The sequence below is a fragment of the Xenopus tropicalis genome, chromosome 3 (assembly GCF_000004195.4).
Source record: "Xenopus tropicalis strain Nigerian chromosome 3, UCB_Xtro_10.0, whole genome shotgun sequence".
In the NCBI taxonomy this organism is placed as follows: Eukaryota; Metazoa; Chordata; class Amphibia; order Anura; family Pipidae; genus Xenopus; species Xenopus tropicalis.
In genome coordinates, this window is record NC_030679.2 from 145,800,926 (window position 1) to 145,824,558 (window position 23,633).

General features: G+C 41.6%; 2 protein-coding genes across 2 annotated transcripts; both read left to right on the top strand.

The window, feature by feature from the left end:
* Positions 1 to 591: 591 nt before the first annotated feature.
* Positions 592 to 10,062, top strand: LOC105946953 (extracellular calcium-sensing receptor). The gene is made up of 7 exons (XM_031898268.1): positions 592 to 602; positions 1,722 to 1,943; positions 3,901 to 4,192; positions 5,200 to 6,030; positions 6,976 to 7,203; positions 8,860 to 8,983; positions 9,066 to 10,062. Exons 1-7 carry the CDS (start codon positions 592 to 594, stop codon positions 9,968 to 9,970), a joined length of 2,613 nt encoding a protein of 870 aa, XP_031754128.1. The 3' UTR covers positions 9,971 to 10,062.
* Positions 10,063 to 17,494: 7,432 nt separating this feature from the next.
* LOC100492627 (extracellular calcium-sensing receptor) lies at positions 17,495 to 23,425 on the top strand. Its single transcript, XM_031898269.1, has 5 exons — positions 17,495 to 17,779; positions 20,173 to 21,003; positions 21,921 to 22,148; positions 22,312 to 22,435; positions 22,521 to 23,425. The coding sequence occupies exons 1-5, from the start codon at positions 17,522 to 17,524 to the stop codon at positions 23,423 to 23,425; spliced, it is 2,346 nt and encodes a 781-aa protein (XP_031754129.1). The 5' UTR covers positions 17,495 to 17,521.
* The last annotated feature ends 208 nt before the right edge of the window (positions 23,426 to 23,633 follow it).

The window sequence follows — 23,633 nt, forward strand, 5'->3', positions numbered from 1 at the left end:
TTTTGTCGCCCAGGGGTATTCTTTTTTCGCGTAGCTATTCTTTTGTCGCCCGCGGCTATTCTTTTGTCGTCCGAGGCTATTCTTTTGTCACACGGCTATTCTTTTGTTGCCCGCGGCTATTCTTTTGTCACGCGGCTATTCTTTTGTTGCCCGCAGCTATTCTTTTGTGCCCACGGCTATTTTTTTGTTGCGCGACTATTCTTTTGACGCATCAACTTTTCAACGTGTGGTGAATTTTTCCACGGCAAATTTTTTTATCCATTTCGTGAAACAATGGCAACATTCGCCGTGAATCCATGCCTGGCGAAACATTTCGCCTATCACTATTTATGGTATGTCTCTCCATAGAGTCATCAGCTATTTGACTATTAATAGTCCAAGAATTTCTTCCGTGTAACTTTAATTATTCCTTACAGAATAGCCTGCATGAAGATCATTATTGGTTCATATGAGGAGTTAATGTATATCTCATCTCTAGGGCATTCCTGAGAATCTCTCCCTCTCTCTCTGTATCTCTGTGCCTGTCTCTACATACAGTATATAAGGCAGAGACAGCTGGAAAGAGGGTTTTCAGACAGAGAAAGGAACGGCATGAGAATGAGGTAAGGAACTGCCAAGAACTTATGATGTGAGATTGAAGGACTCCTCCACCCCTATGTATTGGAAGAAAGTTTGAAAATATGGGAATATAATTGCAGTTGAAGCAGTATTTATTTATCTTTTTTGTGGATCAAGTACAGGTACTTTTTTATTATTACAGAGAAAAGGGGACTGTTCTGCCCCCAATAAGGGGTAATTATATCTTAGTTGGGATCAAGTACAGGTACTGTTTTATTATTACAGAGAAAAGGGAATCATTTAACCATGAAATAAACCCAATAGGGCTGTTCTGCCCCCAATAAGGGGTAATTATATCTTAGTTGGGATCAAGTACAGGTACTGTTTTATTATTACAGAGAAAAGGGAATCATTTAACCATTAAATAAACCCAATAGGGCTGTTCTGCCCCAATAAGGGGTAATTATATCTTAGTTGGGATCAAGTACAGGTACTGTTTTATTATTACAGAGAAAAGGGAATCATTTAACCATTAAATAAACCCAATAGGGCTGTTCTGCCCCCAATAAGGGGTAATTATATCTTAGTTGGGATCAAGTACAGGTACTGTTTTATTATTACAGAGAAAAGGGAATCATTTAACCATGAAATAAACCCAATAGGGCTGTTCTGCCCCCAATAAGGGGTAATTATATCTTAGTTGGGATCAAGTACAGGTACTGTTTTATTATTACAGAGAAAAGGGAATCATTTAACCATTAAATAAACCCAATAGGGCTGTTCTGCCCCAATAAGGGGTAATTATATCTTAGTTGGGATCAAGTACAAGGTACTGTTTTATTATTACAGAGAAAAGGGAATCATTTAACCATTAAATAAACCCAATAGGGCTGTTCTGCCCCAATAAGGGGTAATTATATCTTAGTTGGGATCAAGTACAGGTACTGTTTTATTATTACAGAGAAAAAGGAAACCATTTTTTAAAAATGTGAATTATTTGATTAAAATGGAGCCTATGGGAGATGGGCTGATTTCGCCAACCCCCTACATATTTCATTCAACAGATGACAGTTCCCATTGAATGAGCCTTCAAAGGGGCTCATTCGGACTCCGTAGACACAGAGATAAATTGATATATATTTACTGCTCCTATCTCTTTGCAGGTTGAAGGCTCGCTTGTACTGGTGTATATGGCACCTTGTTATCTTCTACTTCATCCCACCCTCTTATGGAAATGATATCCCGTGTAACCTGAGCCTATCAGAGCTCTCCGTCATACTTGAGCCAGGAGATATCCTAATAGGGGTCCTGCTACCATTTCATATTGATAAAACATTTCTGAAAATATCATTTACTGAGACACCTCCCACAGTCTCTTGTACACGGTAAGACTTACCCATTTATCTATGTGTTGTATGAAGAAAAACATAACACAGGACAGTAGGTTTCATCATTAGTGATGAGCGAATCTGTCCCATTTCGGTTCGACGAAAAATTAGCGAAATGGCGAAAAATTCACAAAACGCATTGAAGTCAATAGGTGACTTTTTTACGCGTGATAATTTTTATGCACAACACTTTTTTACGTGGGTGACATTTTTAACATGCAACTTTTTTCCTTACTCCAAATGCAAAAAAACTCAATGGGTCAGGGGTTTTTTTTTGCGACAACTTTTTTGTCTTGGCGACATTTTTTCTTTACTAGTGATGAGCGAATCTATCCTGTTTCGGCAAAAAAATTGCGAAACTGCAGGAAAATTTGAGAAACGATGAAAAATCCACAACTGCACCTATTTTGACACAACTTTTTTGTTGCGCGACAAATTTTCGCGGAAGTTTCAAAATGTCAAAATGCAGAAATTCGCTGTGAATCCATGCTTGGCCAAAAAATTCGCTCATCACTTTGCCAAAAATTTAGCAAAACTGCTGGAAAGTTCACGAAACAACCAAAAATGTGCAAAATGCATTGAAGTCGATTGGGATTTTTGTTTACGTGTGACATTTTTTATGCGTGACAAATTTTTACACAACTTTATTTCTTACTCCACAATTTATACACAACTTTATTTCTTACACCAAATGCATTAAAGTCTTTTGTTTCTTTAACATTTTCATCTTGGTGGCTTTTTTGTATTGTTTTTTATGGCTTTTTTGTTGGATATGCTCTTTGTCCTTTTAGATTCCCTTCTTACTTTGTGTCTAAACACTAGTTGTATTATGTTGCTTTAGTCTTTATTTTTGTCTCAGTGACATTTTCGTCTCAGTGACTAGTGATGAGTAGTGATGAGCAAATTTTTTCAGCAGGCATGGATTCGCAGCAAATTTCCACATTCCCATGAAGATTCGTCGCACTGAATTTTTTTTGTCACGTGTCAAATTGGGTGTGATTGCGTCAAAAAAAGGCACGGGTGACAAAAATTAGATGCAGGCGACAAAAAAGACGTGGGCGACAAAAAATAGACACTGGTGACAAAAATTAGATGCAGGTGACAAAAAAGACGCAGGGGACAAAAAAAAAAAACATGGGACAAATGCACAATGCACTAGTGATGAGCCAATCTGTCCCAATTTGTTTTGCTGAAAAATTTGTGAATCTTTGAAAAGATTTGCGAAACGGCGAAAAATCTGTGAAATGGCGAAAATGTAGTGCGGCAAAACAGTTTTTTGTCGCGTGGTGGATCGTAACATGGTGAATTTTGTCGCCCATTTTGCTAAATAATCCAGCAATGGGAAAACGGTAAATTCGCCGTTAATGCCTGCCAAATTATTTTGCCCATCACAATGGGTGACATTTTTGTCTCGGCGACAAACAGTAACAAATACCAACCTGCTGAGCTTCTTTATGGGCTTTTTTTCCTGAGCAGAACATTTCCAGCCATCCGGAAAAAAATCCTCCACTGGCGAAACGTGGAAATTCGCCATGAATCCATGCCTGGCAAAAAATTTTGCCCATCGCTAGTTGTAACTGTACCTAATGCCATACCGTTTATTTCCTATAGTTATATCTACCGTAGACTTATTTACTTATCAGTCCATCACTGACCACAGTAGTCATTTTTGGCCCAAATTCCAATGATACTCTCAATAAAATAACGCAATATAGAAGGAACATATGTCAAAAATAATCATTGAAAGGTCTCAATCCAGCCAGATTTTTGTTATATATGATCTTGACATTATTTGCTGTTTATTGTCTTTCTCGAGCTTCTATCCATTCATTTGTCCATCATTTTTACTATGTACAGCCCATTACTCTTTCATAAAAATGTTTCCAACCCCCTTCTATGACATATACAAAGGTTTTTCCTTTCATTTGTGAATCTTGACTGTATTTTTTTAAAGGTTTCTCCTAGAAACATACCAGCAGTTCCAAGCCATGAGGTTTGCATTGGATGAGATAAACAAAAGCCCAACTCTTCTTCCCAACGTTACTCTTGGCTTCTATGTCTACGACTCATGTGCAAACCTGAGGAAGGAACAGGAGGGAACACTATGGATGCTGACGGGTATGAATAAGACTGTACCCAATTATTGCTGCCAAGAATGGCCACGTTTGGCTGCTGTCCTTGGGCATTCGGTATCTACTTATTCTATTCTAATGGCCCATATTCTGGGGCTCTACAGGTACCCCCAGGTAAGACCTAAATATTAATATAAACTAAGGAGAACACTGTACTCCAAGTCAATGGGTCCTATACCTACATTGTAATAGTTATAGCACCCTTGGCATGAACAGAAAATGGCGCTACATAGTCAAGTGAAGAATAAGAGTTTTCTATGATTCAATAGAATTGCGAATGAATGTGAAACCCTATACATTCATCAGTACTTCTTCAACATAATAATAATTCTGTTAAGGAGATTGAGACTTAACAACTCTAGAACCAATCAACTGCTGTAGAAGTTGATAATTTGGCACAGAATAGATTGATAGGTCGATAAAATTCCCTCACTCTACCCAGTAATGTGCATCAGCAATGGCTTGGGAGTACCGCTTTCTGCTTCCATAGAACATTCTAGTCTGTATTTCCGTATATATTTGTTCTACACGTATTGGTGGGGAATTTATTTCCCTTGGACATCCCTTGTAGGATCATAACTCATGTGGTCAGAACATTTCTTTTCTATACTCTTGACATCATTCATAGGTTTAGGGCAGGGGTCCCCAACCTTTCTTACTCGGGAGCCACAGTCAAATATAAAAAGACTTGGGGAGCAACACAAGCACCATAAAAGTTCATGGAGGGGCCAAATAAGGGCTGTGATTGGCAATTAGGCAGCCTCTATGCACCCTATCAGCTTACAGGGGCTTTATTTGGTAGGAAATCTTGTTTTTATTCAACCAAAACTTGCCACCAAGTCAAGAATTCAAAAATAACTCCCTGGTTTGGGGGCACTGAGAGCAATATCCAAGGGGTTGGGGAGCAACATGTTGCCCCCAAGCCACTGGTTGGGGATTAATGGTTTAGGGCTTCCTTCCCACTGTACAGGATCAGAGTAAAGCTTATAATGTACAATGGAACATCCTTCTTGAAGTCATTTGATTTCATAATAAAGCTTCATATATCTGTCTTTTACATGAAATACTACATATGAATTAATGTCTCTCTTAAACTGTCTCACTGCCCCCTGGACTCTCAGATCAGTCACTACTCAACCAGCTCCTCCCTGAGTGACCGGTCACAGTTCCCTTCCTTCTTCAGGACAGTCCCCAGTGATGCTTTCCAGTCACGTGGACTTGCCCACCTCCTGCTGTATTTTGGATGGACATGGGTGGGTCTGGTTGGCATGGGAAGTGATTACGGAGAACAGGGAGTTTATCTGATCACACAGGAGCTTATTAAAGCTGGAGCTTGTGTAGCCTTTACTGGTTTCATCCTCTCTAATCGAGAAGATAAGAATGTGCCGTATCTAACCAGAATCATCAAAGAGTCAACAGCGAGGGTAATAGTGGTGTTTGCCCCTGACATCTATTTTGCTGCACTTTTGGATGAGTTACTGAAGCAGAACCTGACTGGGAAAATCTTTGTGGCCAGTGAAGCCTGGTCCATATCATCAATGTTATCAGCTGAAAAATATTCTTCAGCTCTCACTGGCGCAATTGGGTTTGCATTTTCTAGCTCACCATTACCAGGGCTTAGGGGCTTCCTTAACAAGGTCCGTCCCTCTAATACACCGGGACAAACCATAACTAAAATATTTTGGGAAAACATCTTTAAATGCAAATTTATGGACCAGGGAAATCTCACGGGAACATGGATAGATTCTACGAAGCTTTGCACAGGAAAGGAAGATCTAGAAATGGTTGAGAGCAGCTACAATGATGTGTCTAACCTAAGAAGCTCCTACAGTATATACACTTCTATCCAGATCCTAGCTCGGTCTTTGCACAATCTCTTCTCATGTTGGAATGGAAAAGAAACACTTTCTGGTGGAACCTGTGTGGATGCTAAAAACTTCAAACCATGGCAGGTAAGGAACTATGTTAGCAATGAAGCTATGCTATGCTTTTAGAATTTTAATTTAAAAATGTGTCATTGGCCTAGGTTAGTGATCCCCAACCATTGTTTCTACTACTCCCATGTAACTGGAGGAGTCCCAACCTACTGGGAGCTGCTATCTTGCTCCCTTCCCATTGTTCTGCTGATCGGCTGCGGGGGGGGGGAATATCACTCCAACTTGCAGCGCAGCAGTAAAGTGTGCCTGAGTCTGAGCTTTCAGCCAGCGCTACACATTAGAACTGCTTTCAGCTAACCTATTGTTTCTCCTACTCCCATGTAACTGGAGGAGTCCCAAGCCGGACTTGGATTTCTTACTATTGAGTGCTATTCTGATACCTACTGGGAGCTGCTATCTTGCTCCCTTCCCATTGTTCTGCTGATCAGCTGCTGGGGGTGAGGGGGGGGATATCACTCCAACTTGCAGCGCAGCAGTAAAGTGTGCCTGAGTCTGAGCTTTCAGCCAGCGCTACACATTAGAACTGCTTTCAGCTAACCTATTGTTTCTCCTACTCCCATGTAACTGGAGGAGTCCCAAGCCGGACTTGGATTTCTTACTATTGAGTGCTATTCTGATACCTACTGGGAGCTGCTATCTTGCTCCCTTCCCATTGTTCTGCTGATCGGCTGCTGGGGGTGAGGGGGGGGGGATATCACTCCAACTTGCAGCGCAGCAGTAAAGTGTGCCTGAGTCTGAGCTTTCAGCCACCGCTACACATTAGAACTGCTTTCAGCTAACCTATTGTTTCTCCTACTCCCATGTAACTGGAGGAGTCCCAAGCCGGACTTGGATTTCTTACTATTGAGTGCTATTCTGATACCTACTGGGAGCTGCTATCTTGCTCCCTTCCCACTAAAGTGGGGCAACTTGAGCATACGAATGTAAAACTTAATAATTACAGATGTTTTCTCTTTACAGCTGACACATTATATTCAGAACGCCCATGTGAAACTAAGCAATGGAAGAGAGGTGTCATTTGATATCAATGGAGATCTACCTGCAGTGTATGACATAGTAAATTGGCAGCTCCGTGCTGATGGGACCATGAAGCAGGTCAAGGTTGGGAGCTACGATACTGCAGATACCAATGGAAACATTTTCTCTATCAACATAAGTGCAGTGATGTGGGCTCCAGGGGACCACCAGGTATAACATGTACTGCCATTATGATAAATACTGTTAATACTAAATTTTTCTACCCAAAAGTATTGTTAAAACTTGAAAAATGTAAGTTTAAATGAATCCACTTTATTTTTCTTTATTTTTTAGGAGCACTGCCACTCATTCTTGTTTAAACTGCATTTGAAACTGGGTGAAATAGAAAACAGTTATATTTGATTGACTTCCCCTTGAAAATGGGTGAAATAGAAACAACGAGGGGATGTACTTCCCCTTGAAAGTGCGTGAAACCCCAAACAATAAGTGGGTTAACTTCCCCTTGAAACTGGGTGAAACCCAAAACAATGAGTGGGTTAACTTCCCCTTGAAACTGGGTGAAACCCAAAACAACGAGGGGGTTAACTTCCCATTGAAACTGGGTGAAACCCAAAACAATGAGGGATTTACTTCCCCTTGAAAGTGGGTGAAACCCAAAACAATAAGTGGGTTAACTTCCCCTTGAAACTGGGTGAAACCCAAAACAATGAGTGGGTTAACTTCCCCTTGAAACTGGGTGAAACCCAAAACAATGAGGGGTTAACTTCCCCTTGTAACTGGGTGAAACAAAAAACAACGGATGGATTAATGTCCCCTTTGAAACTGGGTGAAACAGAAAATAATGAGGGGATTAACTTTCCTTTGAAACTGGGTGAAACAGAAAACAATGAGGGGATTAACTTCTCCTTAAAAATGGATTAAACCCAAAACAATGAGTGGGTTAACTTCCCCTTGAAACCGCGTGAAACCCAAAACAATGAGTGTGTTAACTTCCCCTTGAAACTGGGTGAAACCCAAAACAATGAGGGGGTTAACTTCTTCTTGAAACTGGGTGAAACCCAAAACAATGAGGGGGTTAACTTCCCCTTAAAACTGGGTGAAGCCCAAAACAATGAGTGGGTTAACTTCCCCTTGAAATTGGCTGAAACCCAAATCAACGAGGGGGTTAACTTCCCCTTGAAACCGTGTGAAACCCAAAACAATGAGTGGGTTAACTTCCCCTTGAAACTGGGTAAAACCCAAAATAATGAGTGGGTTAACTTCCCCTTGAAACTGGGTAAAACCCAAAGTAATGAGTGGGTTAACTTCCCCTTGAAACTGGGTGAAACCCAAAACAATGGGGGGGGTTAACTTCCCCTTGAAACTGGGTGAAACCCAAAACAATGAGGGGGTTAATTTCTCCTTGAAACTGGGTGAAGGCCAAAACAATGAGTGGGTTAACTTCCCCTTGAAACTGAGTGAAACCCAAAACAATGAGGGAGTTAACTTTCCCTTGAAACTGGGTGAAACAGAAAACAATGAAGGGATTAACTTCTCCTTGAATATGTGTCAAGGACAGGCTGTCACTGACTATTCTATTCCCCTACTATTCTAAGCTTCCATGGTACTCGACAGATCAAACCTGACAATTTTTTTTTTGACAAAAAAAAGTTAACTAAACATTAATAAATCACCAATTATGGGAGTTATTTTCGAAAAACTCATTTTTCAGGGAAAAATTTAGAAAAACTCGAATTTTTGGAGAGAAAATATCAGAAAAATCAACAAAAACCCATTCATTAATCTCAAAACTATCTAGAAGTAAATAAAAAAATCAACTTTTTCTCAAAATCACTTAGTCAATGTGCCCCTATGTGTTTCCATTAGGTTCCTTCTTCTGTCTGCAGTAAGAGTTGCCCCCCAGGATTCAGGAGAGCAGTTATACGAGGGCAGCCCATCTGCTGCTTCCAATGTGTCCCTTGTCCATATGGAGAAATATCCAACAAGTCAGGTGATAACACTTTATTTCATTATTAGAATTGGACAAAGTAATGGACTGTCTATTGAACTAGCTTTCATATTGTCTCCTGAAGGCTCCAATGAGTGCTCCAAGTGCCCGTGGAATATGTGGCCTAATGTCGACAAGGACAGATGTGTTCCCAAGGCCACAGACTTTCTCTCCTTTGAAGAACCACTAGGTACGACTTTGACCGCTGCCACCATAACGTCCTCTCTGGTTCCACTTTCAGTCTTGGGACTCTATTACTGTTATAGGAGCACTCCTATTGTAAGAGCCAATAATTATTCCCTAAGCTGCACTCTACTGGTTTCCTTAACCCTTTGCTTTCTCTGTTCTCTGTCATTTATTGGTTGCCCCCAGCAGCTGAAATGTTTTCTACGCCAGGTTGCATTCGGCATGGTTTTCACGCTTTGTGTTTCTTGTATCTTGGCCAAAACGATCATGGTTGTTTTGGCATTTATGGCCACCAAACCAGGCAGTAGCCTAAAGAAATGGACCGGTCCAAGAGTATCTTATATCATTGTCTCCATATGCAACATTTTACAGCTTTGCTTGTGCATCTGTTGGTTGTCCCTCTTCCCACCATTCCCAGAATATAACACAGACACCCAGCCTGAGATTATCATCATTGTATGCAATGAAGGCTCAACTATTGCCTTCTGGTGCATGCTTGGCTACCTTGGACTCTTGGCCACCATAAGCTTCATTGTGGCCTTCCTGGCGAGACATCTTCCTGAAAGTTTCAATGAGGCCAGGTTTATCACATTCAGTATGTTGTCCTTCCTCACAGTCTGGATATCTTTTATCCCAGCCTCTCTCAGCACACGTGGCCAATATATTGTGGCCATGGAAGTGTTTGCCATCTTGTCTTCCAGTTGGGCACTGCTGGTCTGCATGTTTCTACCAAAATGCTTCATCATCGTTTTCAGACCCAACTTGAACTCTCGAGAGCACCTCATACGTAGAGCCAGGAATTAAGACTAATGAAGATAGCAACTAATAGATACAGAGTAAAAATGGAAGAACGTTGGAAGTTCAGTGAAGATCTTTTGGAGTCTGTAAAGGCTAGCAACACGTACAGTAGTCTCTTGTGCCTTGGAAAACTTACATAACCCCTAATATTTCCATTAACACTGCACATTTAATCATACCAAATGTTTATTACCTAATAAAGATGCTATAATTTTTGGAAAAAATATAGAGTTAGACCATTTTAATAGCAATATGTCTATGTGAAAGCTAATAAAAAATAAATATTGTTGATTCATTTATAGTGTGGGTGTAGAGCCAAGGGATTCTGGGAAACAAATTACTTAAGGATCTTAGAAAAATCCCATTTACATGGGTTTATCCTATAGGCCAGGGGTCCCCAAACTTCTAACCCAAGGGGCCGGATCAAGGGCCCCTCAGACTGTTGGGGGGCCAGACCACCATCACCAGTGGTGCCCACATCCTCTTCCATATCCCGCCCGCCTCCACCATCAAACCATCAAACCAGACTGTTTACAACTCCTCCCCCCCAGGCGTGTCCTACCTGTACCAGTTCCCCCGGTCAGTCCTTCATCTCAGCTCCCCTGTGCCGCTCCCCGCTCAGTCCTCTCTCTCCATTGCCAGGTGGGAGGACGCAGCGGGGGCCAGGTAAATTGTTCTAGGGGGACGGATCCGACCCACGGGCTGTAGTTTGGGGACTGCTGCTATAGGCTAAAGCTCACCCATTGGGTTTTTGAAGCAAAAGCCAGGATAATAGCTGATCAGACTCCCAACTACAGACCGGTTTCGCCCTTCTTGGGGCTCATCAGTGTAGTGCAGGGTTTCCTGATCAGCTTAGGTAGAGACAGGAGTGGGGATTCACGAACAAGTCAAAAGGGTTGAGGAGACTGCCTCATATGTATGCAAATAGCCCAAAGGGATTCTGGGAACAAATTTCTTACGGCTCTTAAAAATATCCCATTTACATGGGTTTATCCTATGGGCTAAAGCTCACCCACTGGGTTATTAAAGCAAAAGCCAGGATAATAGTTGATCAGATTTCCAACTTCAGACCGGTTTAGCCCTTCTTGGGGCTTATCAGTTGACTATGGGAAAAATGGAGGTCACCTTGTTTTATATCCGCCTTTAATACATATGTAATTTATTATTATAATAATTAATATTGTAATGCTATGAAGATGTGGTACCGCCACTTGATATTGCCTTCAGATGGGTGACCTCAGACTTGGCTGGACCAATGGCAACTCCCAATAGAACACTCTTTATCTCAGATAGCCTATAGCTGTATTGCTGGGGGAAGGACACTAATCTCAATGTCTAACACACAGAACTGGTCTCTCAAATAATGGGCGCCAGTTGTTCTTAAAGGGAAACTATACCCCCAAACAATGTAGGTCTTTATAAAAATATATTGCATAAACAGCTCATATGTAAAACCCTGCTTCATCTAAATAAACCATTTTCATATAAATATACTTTTTTAGCAGTATGTGCCATTGGGTAATCCTAAATAGGAAACTGCCATTTTATGTACTAAGCCCCGCCCCCTGGGATCATAGGAGTCACAGTGCACACAAACAAGCCAAGGCACACATACATGCTAGGCCCCATCAGCCAATGAATGGGCAGAGTTCTGCCTTTTGCTCCCACACTACTTCCTGTTACAGTTAGAGCTGCATCACTTCCTGCTAGCTGATCTCTGAGGGAGCACACAGCTCATCACAAAATGGCGGCTCAAGGGAAAGGGTGTAAAAGGGCAATATTTACTGATATATATATTCCAGTTTGGGGAGATTCTTTAATATAAACCGTCTGTTGGTTACGTATTCATTCTGGGGGGATAGTTTCTTATGTTCTTATGTTCCGCGTTTTAATTTGTGTATTCTTTTTTAGTTCTGAGCTTTTGATAAATGACTAGACATTCGTGGTTCAAGGGTAAATTATTTTTTCATGGTTTCAAGAAAACTCCAAAAACCACAAAAAAAAAAGAAACCACCTTAAATCTGAATGTTGATGTAACAAAAAGTGCCTTACCGGCATGGCAGGGACGCCCGCCGCGTCGTCCTCTTCATGCGCCGGCTTCCTCATAGTGGGCGCGCGTGCGCTCCCGCATTTAAAGGCGCGCAATGGCGCGAATTTCAAAGATATTTAAAGGGACGTTTGTTTACATTTTGTTGCCCGTGATAGGATTCGATTCCTGGTGCCTTCCTGAGCCTTGTGCATTCTTGTTCCTGTATTTCTGATAGTATTTCTCCTGTTTTGACCCGGCCTGCTCCTGACTTTCCTGAAATCCGTAACCTGACCCCGGCTTGTACTTTTGACTCCGATTTTGCCTAAACCCGCTGCTTGATTATCTGGTTGACCCTTGCCTGTCTGACGATCCCTGTTTTCCGCCTGCCTCGACCCAGCCTGCCTGACGACGAACTTGTTTAACCCTATCTGTACCGTGATCTTCGGCCTAACTGACTTTATCTACAGTCGTGCCCCTTTGCTTGCCAGAACTCCAGCCTTGTTCCTCTCGTTAAGTCCAGGTGGCATCTGAGTAGCTGAGGGCTCCTCCTGAAGCCAAAGGCAGTCACAATACTGGTGAAGCCGAGCCGAGACCAAGGAACTTGGCATTTGTTCTGGTTTAGGGTGCCGACCGTGACAGTTGATAAATAGGACTTTTAATGTTCACACAGTATCGGCAACACCCTGAAATAGTACTCGCTTATAGGTAATCTAGTGCCCCAAATATTTAAACAGAACCTCCCTTCTTCTAAACGGAGTGGGTGCCCTCGTGCCCGTTGGAAGGCCCTACTGGTAAATAAAACATTAGAGAGGTTATTATATGATCCCCTTATATATTTATACATAGTTATCATGTCACCTCTTAAGCGCCTCTTCTCCAGTGTAAACAGACCCAACTGGGCCAGCCTTTCCCCATAACTGAGACTTCCCATACCCTTTACCAGCTTAGTTGCCCTTCTCTGGACCCTCTCTAACTCAATAATGTCCCGTTTGAGCACTGGAGAACAGAACTGAACAGCATATTCTAGATGGGGCCTTACCAGCGCTCTGTAAAGGGGAAGAATAACCCCCTCCTCCCGTGAATCTATACCCCATATAATACAGCTCAGTACCCTGTTTGCCCTTGCAGCTGCTGCCTGGCATTGCTTGCTACAGCCAAGTTTATTATCTACAAGGACTCCAAGGTCCTTCTCCATTATGGATTTGCCTAGTGCAGTCCCATTAAGGGTATACGGGGCTTGCATATTTTTACATCCCAGGTGCATGGCCATACATTTATCCACATTAAATCCCATCTGCCACTTAGCCTCCCAGATTGCCAGTTGGTCAAGATCCTGCTGCAAGGTGCCACATCATGAATGGAAGGAATTGGGCTCAAGAGTTTTGTGCCATCTGCAAACACTGATACATTGCTTATAATACCCTCCCCTAAAGGTGCCCATACACCTTCAGATCCGCTCGCTTGGTGATGTCACCAAGCGAGCGGATCTTCTCCCAATATCCCCCACTTATGGGTGGGCGATATTGGGAGAATCCAGGCTAATTTGATTGTTTGGCCCTGGGGCCAAACGATCGAATTATATCGAAGGGTATAGGCAAAGTCGGTTCGGGTACTTCATCAATGAGCTGATCCAACTAGATTTTTTAACCTGCCTGATCGATATCTGGCCGATTTCAGGCCAGATATCGGTCGGGCAGGACCGTCGGTAGTGCCCATATACGGGCCGATTAGCTGCCGAATCGGTCTAAGGGACTGATATCAGCAGCTAGAATCGGCCCCTGTATGGGGACCTTAAGTCGTTACAACTTTATGGACTTTAGACATGGATAGACTTTGTTTTTCAACTGAAACTTGACGTTTTTGCAGTCATAAAAAGAACATCTACATTTCCCAAAAAAAGTATAGGAAATTTGTAAAAATAGGAAATGAATTATTGCTGTATTGGGTTCCCAGTAATTAATGTTTATCCAGTTGCCCATTAAAGTTCAATTTACTTTGAAAATCTATTCTGTGTTTTTTTTTTAAGACTGTAAAATAATTCTTACAATGTTGTCACTTTGGTGAGAAGCAGAATATGATGTGTTTTTGGTGAGTGAGTGCGATCATTTATGCACCTTGATTTATCAGCGTTATTAGTCCTATATTTCTCTCCCACTTGAGGGAATTACGTTAGCCCCACAGCTATGGGCCATTTAGCAATAACCAGTCCCCGTTCTCTACGTAAACTCAATTATTACTTCTAAAATAGCTACTGTACCTACCTCCCAATAAAGGACATTCTCCCTTTAGCTCTATATAAACAAGAGCAGAGCCAGGAGGACATCTTCAGCCAGAGAATGCAAAGGCATGAGAATGAGGTAGGGCATAGGGAGGCATCTGTAATTTATGGGCAGATAAGGGCAGTTTATGGGGAAAAAAAATTAATACAGGTATCGGGCCCCTTATCCGGAAACCCATTATCCAGAAAGTTCTGAATTATGGAAAGGCCATCTCCCATAGACTCAATTTTAATCAAATAATTCACATTTTTAAAAATTATTTCCTTTTTCTCTGTAATAATAAAACAGTACCTGTACTTGATCCCAACTAAGATATAATTACCCCTTATTGGGGCAGAACAGCCCTATTGGGTTTATTTAATGGTTAAATGATTCCCTTTTCTCTGTAATAATAAAACAGTACCTGTACTTGATCCCAACTAAGTTATAATTAATCCTTATTGGAGGAAAAACAATCGGGCATTGATACGAATTACGGAAAGACGCCTTTTCCTGAAAACCCCAGGTCCCGAGCATTCTGGATTATACCTGCATTAACATAGAACAGGGTTTGACTTATTTATCTGAATCCTGAAATAATATATAGATAGCCATTGTGTTGGAGTGGGTGGAGTGTCTACTATGGTGAGCTGTAGACTAAACAATATCAAACAGTACAAAAGATGGTGGCATATGGGTTTCAAAGTGGAAGCATGAAAATGGGTTATGTCCCCTTTAATAATACAGTAGATACAGAAAAGATAATGGAGAAAAAAAGAAGGAATGTGAAGGAAAGCCCTAGCCACCACACGTGGGTAATAAGTTACATGATAGCTAACATTGTAGGCCTAAATGTTGGGTACTAACACTGGAGGATAAGGAGTCTCAGATTATTTTTGACTAGAGGGGCAAAAAGGACAAAAATCAGGGGCAACAAGGGGCACCCTTGAGAATTCTCCCATGTTCTTGTCCATAGCTGAGTTTGAGCACAGGCCAAGCATTTGAAGCCAATCACTATACAAAAATTTGTATCAACATGGACAAGGTTGCAAGTTGTCCATTTAGTCCTTACATATTGATATGGCAGAGATGTCTTTGATGGTTAAGGTGTCTATTTATAGCTATATAGAATATATAGAAATATGGATATTTATAGCTAATATACTTCTTATATTACCTTTAACAAGGCTCAGACAAACTCTGCAACCATGTTATTTACTGCTTCTGTGTCTTTGCAGGCTGAATGCTCCATCCCATTGGTGTTTTTGGCACCTTGTTATCTTCTGCTTCATTCCAGACCCTCATTGCAGTGATGTACGATGTAGTTTGGGTAAATCAGAGGTCTCCATGATTCTAGAACCAGGAGATGTTCTAATAGGTGTGCTGCTCCCATTCCATGTTGGTAGAATACCTCTGAAGACAACATTTACTGAGACACCACCCCAGCTCCCCTGTGCACGGTGAGATCTATTAAATGTATCTGTTTTCGTGTATGGGGGAAAATAGTACACGGGACTGTCAGTGTATTTCCTTATAAATGAATAAATGCAATAAAAAAGGTCACAATTATAACCTCTTGAATCTGTAAATTCTACCATTCTCTTGTTGTGTTTGTGTGCCCAACTGCCTAGTTCACTATACATATATGTGCTGTAGAATGCTATGGTGTGATGATCAGTTGTGAAGACACTCATTAATGATGGGTAAGATCTCTGCTGGGGACACCTGCCCAATATTAGCCCATAATTTGTATTCCCTAATAAAGTTGACCCAATGGGTCAACTAAATTACAGCAAAAGGTTAAGAAGTGCCTTAGGGGAAATGTCAAAAGATCATGTTACACACGTATTGTTGGAAGGGGAAAAGCTGGGCAATGTGTGGCAGACTCACCCCCAATCACTTAGGGCAGTGGTTCTCAACCTTCCTAATGCTGTGACCCTTTAATACAGTTCCTCATGTTGTGGTGACCCCTAACCATAAAATTATTCCTAAGACCATTGGAAATATGTGTTTTCCGATGGTCTTAGGCGACCCCTGTGAAAGGGTCCCGACCCACAGGTTGAGAGCCGCTGACTTAGGGGCACATTTTTAAATATCCAAAAACCACTCCGATTCATGCCAATTGGGTTTTTTTTTATTTCCCAGAGCTTTTTATTTTTTGGTCGGGGAAAGTAAAACCCGATTGGCACAAATCGGGCTATTCGGATGATGAAACCACGCAAGAGTTTGGAAACTCCAGAGTGGGTTTTGGGTACGAATGCTCGAGCATTCATAAATGTGCCCCATAGTGTGCCAGTAAGCTACAGTTAAAGGGATATTTTACCTTTTATGGAAATAATTGCAAAGTAGTTGTACTTTTGGGTGTAAATGTCACATACATGTTGTCAATAAAAGATGCGGACCACCCTTGTGTTACCTGAATCACTCTTATATCACATATTGCAGCCATCCTTTGTGTGTTATTGAGACGGCTTCCACAAGACTCTTTGTTTTGTTTGTCTAACAAATTAATATCCTGTAGACCCTTGTCTCTGAGTCTTCTTCTACAACAAGGTTCAAGTTCAGGTACAAACTTACCAACAGGTCAACATGCTTTAGCTAATATGGTTTTGTGTCATATTTAGGGATGCACCGAATCCCGGATTCAGTTCGGGATTTGGCTGAATCTGGGATTTTTTTTAAGGATTCGGTTTCGGATCTGCAGTCCCGGCCAAACCAAATCCGAATGCGAATTAGCATAAATTAGCATATGCTAGGGTTAAATTGCCAGGCGATTTTAACCCCTTCCCATCCTAATTAACACATGTTAATTAGGTTTTGGATTCGATTCGGGATTTGGCCGAATCCTTCAGTGTGGGTTTGGGGGTTCAGCCGAACCCAAAAAAGTGGGTTCGGTGCATCCCTAGTCATATTTGTCTGTGGTCATTTTTGGAAGCATAAATGGTCTTTCCCCATAATTCCATTAAACAACACAAAATGAAAATGTGAATAATAAAATGCAGTTGTGTAAACCCAGTTATATATCATAGTCTATATCATCTTGAAATGATTTATTCCTTTTACTTGTGGTCTTGGTCGTGCTTTCATCCTTTGATTTGTACAGGGCTCAATTCTTACAAAGAGAACATTGTCTATGTTCCCACCATTTACCTAAGTCTTCATCTTCAATTTTCATCAGAGACTTCATCTTCAGTTCTTTAATTGGTCATCAGTTAATCTTGACTTCATGTTTAAAGGTTTCTCCTGGAAACATACCAGCAGTTCCAAGCCATGAGGTTTGCATTGGATGAGATAAACAAAAGCCCAACTCTTCTTCCCAACGTTACTCTTGGCTTCTATGTCTACGACTCATGTGCACATCTGAGGAAGGAACAGGAGGGAACGCTATGGATGCTGACGGGTATGAATAAGACTGTACCCAATTATTGTTGCCAAGAATGGCCACGTTTGGCTGCTGTCCTTGGGCATTCGGTATCTACTTATTCTATTCTAATGGCCCATGTTCTGGGGCTCTACAGGTACCCCCAGGTAAGATTTGTCATCAAATATGAATATATTCTAATTTATCGATACAAGGGGGTTAAGTACAAAAATGAGGTCAACCCCAACAGAGTTATGGAACTGGATACTGCCCATGAGAGTAAAGAGTAGTGATGGGCGAAATGTTTCGCCAGGCATGGATTTGCGGCGAATTTCCACGTTTTGCCATTGGCGGAATGTTTCGCGAAACGGATGAAAGAATTCACTGCACGTCCAAAAGAATATTCGCGTGACAAAAGAATAGCCGCGGACGACAAAAGAATAGCCCGTGATAAAAGAATAGCCGCGGATGACAAAAGAATAGCCGCGGGTGACAAAAGAATAGCCGCGGGCGACAAAAGAATAGCCGCGGGTGACAAAAGAATAGCCGCGGGCGACAAAAGAACAGCCGTGGCCGACAAAAGAAAAGCCTGTGACAAAAGAATAGCCGCGGGTGACAAAAGAATAGCCGCGGGCGACAAAAGAATAGCCGTGGCCGACAAAAGAAAAGCCTGTGACAAAAGAATAGCCGCGGGTGACAAAAGAATAGCCACGGGCGACAAAAGAATAGCCGTGGCCAACAAAAGAATAGCCGCGCGACAAAAGAATAGTCACGGGTGACTTTTTTTTTACATGCAACATTTTTGACATTTCGCAAATTTTTCGGTGTTTCGTGAATCTCTTGAAAGATAAATTTACATTTAGCAGTACCTGCTTGACCTAATGAGAGTTAGTTCATTATAGAGATTATTATTATGGAGAGTACAATTTTTATATTGTACTGACGACCTAACAATATGACCAAGTACTACTCAGAAGTAGAGACTAGTGATAATTGAATTTTTTCCCCAGGCATGGATTCGCAGCGAATTTCCGCATTTCGCCATTGGCAAATAGTTTTACGAAACTTAAAAATCCATGAAAATTCGCACGGAAAAATTTTGCGCACTGAATTTTATTTGTTTCGTGTCAAAAAACGTGCGTGACAAAAAATAGACGTGGACGACAAAAAAAGATGCAGGCGACGAAAAAAATCGCACGACAAATGCGTTTCACGAATTTTCTTGCCGTTTCACGAATTTTATGGTGAAGCGAAAAGGGACAGATTCACTCATCGCTAGTAGAGACTAGTGGTTCATGTCACTCGATTCTGTCCACTTAGACCAAGGATCCCCAACCTTTTTTCTTGCGAGCCACACTCAGATGTAAAAACTGTTAGAGAGCCACACTAGGATGAAAAAGGACTGTGATTGGTTATTTTTAGCTCCATGGGGACGGCTGGCCTGCAGGAGGCTCTGCTTGGAGCAAAACAGTGTCTCTGGGCTTCCAAAACTTGCCTCCAAGCCAGAAATGTTAAAAAAGGCACATACTTTGGGGCTACTGGAGGCAACATCAAAGGGGGTGGCGAGCAACATGTTGCTCCTGAGCCATTGGTTGGCGATCACTGACTTAGACAGTATACGTGAGAATATAACATCCTTCCTTTATGCATATGATTAACACTAGTGATGAACGAATCTGCCCCGTTTCGCTTCACCATAAAATTCGCGAAACGGCAAGAAAATTCGAAAAACGGCAAAAAATTTGCGAAACGCATTTGTCGCGTGTTTTTTTTTGTCGCCCGCGTCTTTTTTGTCTCCCGTGTCTATTTTTGCCTTTTTCTGGCATGGCCTTGCCCAATTTGACGTGACCGTGCACTTTTTTTACGCGACCACGCCCTTTTTTGCATGGCTGCGTCCAAATTGACGCGACCATGCCCGAATTGACATGACCACACGCTTTTTTGAAGCAACCGTGCCCGAATTGATGCAACCGCGCCCAAATTGGCGCAACCTTTTTTTAAGTGAAGTGGCGAAATGCGGAAATTCGCTGCAAATCCATGCCTGGCAAAAAAATTCGCTCATCACTAATTAACACCTGCCAAATGGTTTCCCTCAGACAGTAGGGACAGTTGTTGCAGAGATCCTCCCTACTCTGTATAATTGGTTTGGGTGGGACCTGCTTTCCCACATTGTGTGTAAAAAGCATATTTTACCTTTTATATTTTTAATTCTGCAGTAAAATACAACATAAAAATTAAATAGAATCAACATGAAAGGATGTGGATGTGAAACAGATAATAGTTTCCTCATTATATAGGGATGACCTACTGTATACCCAGGTGGAAGATTGGATTTCCCTATTGCTTCAAGAATATTATGAGATGTCCTGTCCCTAAGGGATTGCTATGTGCTAGGATCTTGGTGTTCTAGGTGGCTCATCTGTAGGTGATGAGCTGAGGTTCTCTTCTAGATTCACCCATTCTTGTAAAATGTAACATACTTATCCTTGATGCAATGCATCTATATAACCTTTTATGGTCTGAATTAAACATATTTCTTGTTCTGTCTCTATGAACTTAGATCAGTCATTACTCAACCAGCTCCTCCCTGAGTGACCGGTCACAGTTCCCTTCCTTCTTCAGGACAGTCCCCAGTGATGCTTTCCAGTCACGTGGACTCGCCCACCTCCTGCTGTATTTTGGATGGACATGGGTGGGTCTGGTTGGCATGGGAAGTGATTATGGACAACAGGGAGTTTATCTCATCACACAAGAGCTTATTAAAGCTGGAGCTTGTGTAGCCTTTACTGGTTTCATCCTTTCTGATCATGATGATAAGAATGTGCCGTATCTAACCAGAATCATCAAAGAGTCAACAGCGAGAGTAATAGTGGTGTTTGCCCCTGACATCTATGTTGCTGCACTTTTGGATGAGCTACTGAAGCAGAACCTGTCTGGGAAAACCTTTGTGGCGAGTGAAGCCTGGTCCATATCATCAATGTTATCAGCTGAAAAATATTCTCCAGTACTCACTGGCGTCATTGGGTTCACATTTTCTAGCTCACCATTACCAGGGCTTAGGGGCTTCCTTAACAAGGTCCATCCCTCTAATACACCGGGAGAAACCATAACTAAAATATTTTGGGAAAACATCTTTAAATGCAAATTTATGGACCAGGGAAATCTCACTGGAACATGGATAAATTCTACGAAGCTTTGCACAGGAAAGGAAGATCTAGAAACGGTTGAGAGCAGCTACAATGATGTGTCTAACCTAAGAAGCTCCTACAGTATATACACTTCTATCCAGATCCTAGCCCGGTCTTTGCACAATCTCTTCTCATGTTGGAATGGAAAAGAAACACTTTCTGATGGAACTTGTGTGGATGCTAAATATTTTAAACCATGGCAGGTAAGTAGTTATTGCAACTTCTTCTTGAGCTTGATCAAGTGGATTCAAAAATGGTACAGAATGCATGGAGCCTATTTATAACTATTTATTGTATCAGGAATAGTTACATATAGTTACATAGGGTTGAAAAAAGACCAGAGTCCATCAAGTTCAACCCATCCGAGTAAACCCAGCACACACAACCCACACCTACCAATCTATACACTCACATACATAAACTATATATACAACCAGTAATACTAACTGTAGGAATGACATAGAACATATAATGATTGTACTCATAAGAGTACTGCTTGACAAGCTTGTAAGCACTAAACTCATGGTAGATTGGGTAGCCACCTGGCCGGTAGTTCATCGACTTAGCTAGAAAAATACCAATTAGGGCCAGGGCTGGTATTACAAATTTACTGGCAATGTAGGCACCGGTAAATTTGCAATAATTTGTCCTCCAACCTTGGCCTGTCCCCCCACTTCACCCCCAATGCCTTCTCCCAGCTCCCTTTCTAGCCTTCCCCGCTCACTATTTCTTCTTAAATGTGGGCCACCAAAGTCATGTCCAGCCCCATTTATGTCACAGCTCTGCTCCTGATGTCATGGGCCTACCTCCTCATGGACCCGCCCCTGCTCTGGCCAGTGAAAAGATTAAGGAATGGTGGCAACCCTAATGGTAGAGTGTGCTATTTCTCCTAATAAACTAGTTTTTCCCTCTCTACTGATCTCAATGTGGGCACCACCAACTCCCTCAGATTCTTATATTAAAGCTTTGTTCACCCATTTTATCAATTTTGTTCTCGGTACATATCCTGTTAACCCTACCACTGTAGTACTCAACTCTTACTTTATAATTATTATAGTTCTTTGGGTTAATGGTAAAGTGGAGCAACATCATCATAATTTCAGATGTTTTCTCTCTACAGCTGACACATTATATTCAGAACGCCCATGTGAAACTAAGCAATGGAAGAGAGGTCTCATTTGACCTCAATGGAGATCTACCTGCAGTGTATGATATAGTAAACTGGCAGCTGGGTGTTGACGGGATCATGAAGCAGGTCAAGGTTGGGAGCTACGATACTGCAGCTGCTGATGGAAACATCTTCAATGTCAACATTAGTGCAGTGATATGGGCTCCAGGGGACCACCAGGTATACTGCTAAGATGTAAATGTGCTGTATATAAATACTGAGAGCTAAATACTGCATCTTATTTTACATAAACAAGTTTATCATGACTTAGATAACGAAGCGGTATGATTCACAAAAACAGTAAGAGGGTACATGCCCATTCATAACCATGTCTTTCTGTTAGATCCCTTCTTCTATCTGCAGTAAGAGTTGCCTACCAGGATTTAGGAGAGCAGTTATACGAGGGCAGCCCCTTTGCTGCTTCCAATGTATCCCCTGTCCACAGGGGGAAATATCCAACAAGACAGGTCAGAACATTTCATATCACTATGAGTTGCAGAAAGAAATGTTATCCTTTGTATTCTGAACTGGCTTTCATATTGTCTCCTGAAGGTTCAGATGACTGCACCAAGTGCTCGTGGAATATGTGGTCTAATGCTGACAAGGATAGATGCATTCCCAAAGCCATAGAATTCCTATCTTCTGAAGAACCATTGGGTGCAACTTTGACCATTACATCCATAATATCCTCTCTGGTCCCACTTTTAGTCTTGGGACTCTTTTACCATTATAAGAGCACTCCTATTGTAAGAGCCAATAATTATTCTCTAAGCTGCACTCTACTTGGTTCCTTGTCCCTTTGCTTTCTCTGTTCCTTGCCATTTATTGGTTGCCCCCAGCAGCTGAAATGTCTTCTAAGGCAGGTTGCATTTGGCATAGTTTTTTCACTTTGCATCTCTTGTATCTTGGCCAAAACTATCATGGTTGTTTTGGCATTTATGGTCACCAAACCAGGCAGTAGCCTAAAGAAATGGACCGGTCCAAGAGTATCTTATATCATTGTCTCCATATGCAACATTTTACAGCTTTGCTTGTGCATCTGTTGGTTGTCCCTCTTCCCACCATTCCCAGAATATAACACAGACACCCAGCCTGAGATTATCATTTTTATATGTAATGAAGGTTCGGCTATTGCTTTCTGGTGCATGCTGGGATACCTTGGACTCTTGGCCTCCATCAGTTTCATTGTTGCCTTCCTGGCCAGACGCCTCCCTGACAGTTTCAATGAAGCCAAATTGATCACATTCAGTATGTTGGCTTTCCTCAGTGTGTGGGTGTCCTTTATCCCAGCCTATCTCAGTGCCCGGGGCATGTATACTGTGGCAATGGAGGTCTTTGCCATCCTGTCTTCCAGTTGGGCTGTGGTGGGCTGTATCTTTGTACCAAAATGCTTCATCATAGTTTTCAGATCGAGCATGAACTCTCGAGAGCACCTCATGCGGAGAGCCAGGAATTGAAATCAATAGCAGTTGACTAAAGATATTTAAGATTATGGTGTCTTTAAAGGGCAACAACATAAATCCTTAAACCGGAGAGTTGCCCTTAAAAAACATTTGGAAAAATTCTATGCCAAACTTTTTTTCTAAAATAAATCTATGAATTTATGCAATCATTTTTTATGCAGTCATTATTTGCAATAAACTTATTTTCAACACATTTGTTATA

Bases quoted from the DNA above. Each gene is read 5' to 3' on its own strand.
- LOC100492627 (XM_031898269.1), top strand. From the start codon at position 17,522: ATGAGGTTTGCATTGGATGAGATAAACAAAAGCCCAACTCTTCTTCCC. The intron at 21,004-21,920 runs GTAAGTAGTTAT...TTCTCTCTACAG, and splicing joins AATATTTTAAACCATGGCAG to CTGACACATTATATTCAGAA. The intron at 22,436-22,520 runs GTCAGAACATTT...TGTCTCCTGAAG, and splicing joins GGAAATATCCAACAAGACAG to GTTCAGATGACTGCACCAAG.
- LOC105946953 (XM_031898268.1), top strand. The intron at 6,031-6,975 runs GTAAGGAACTAT...TTCTCTTTACAG, and splicing joins AAAACTTCAAACCATGGCAG to CTGACACATTATATTCAGAA. The intron at 8,984-9,065 runs GTGATAACACTT...TGTCTCCTGAAG, and splicing joins AGAAATATCCAACAAGTCAG to GCTCCAATGAGTGCTCCAAG.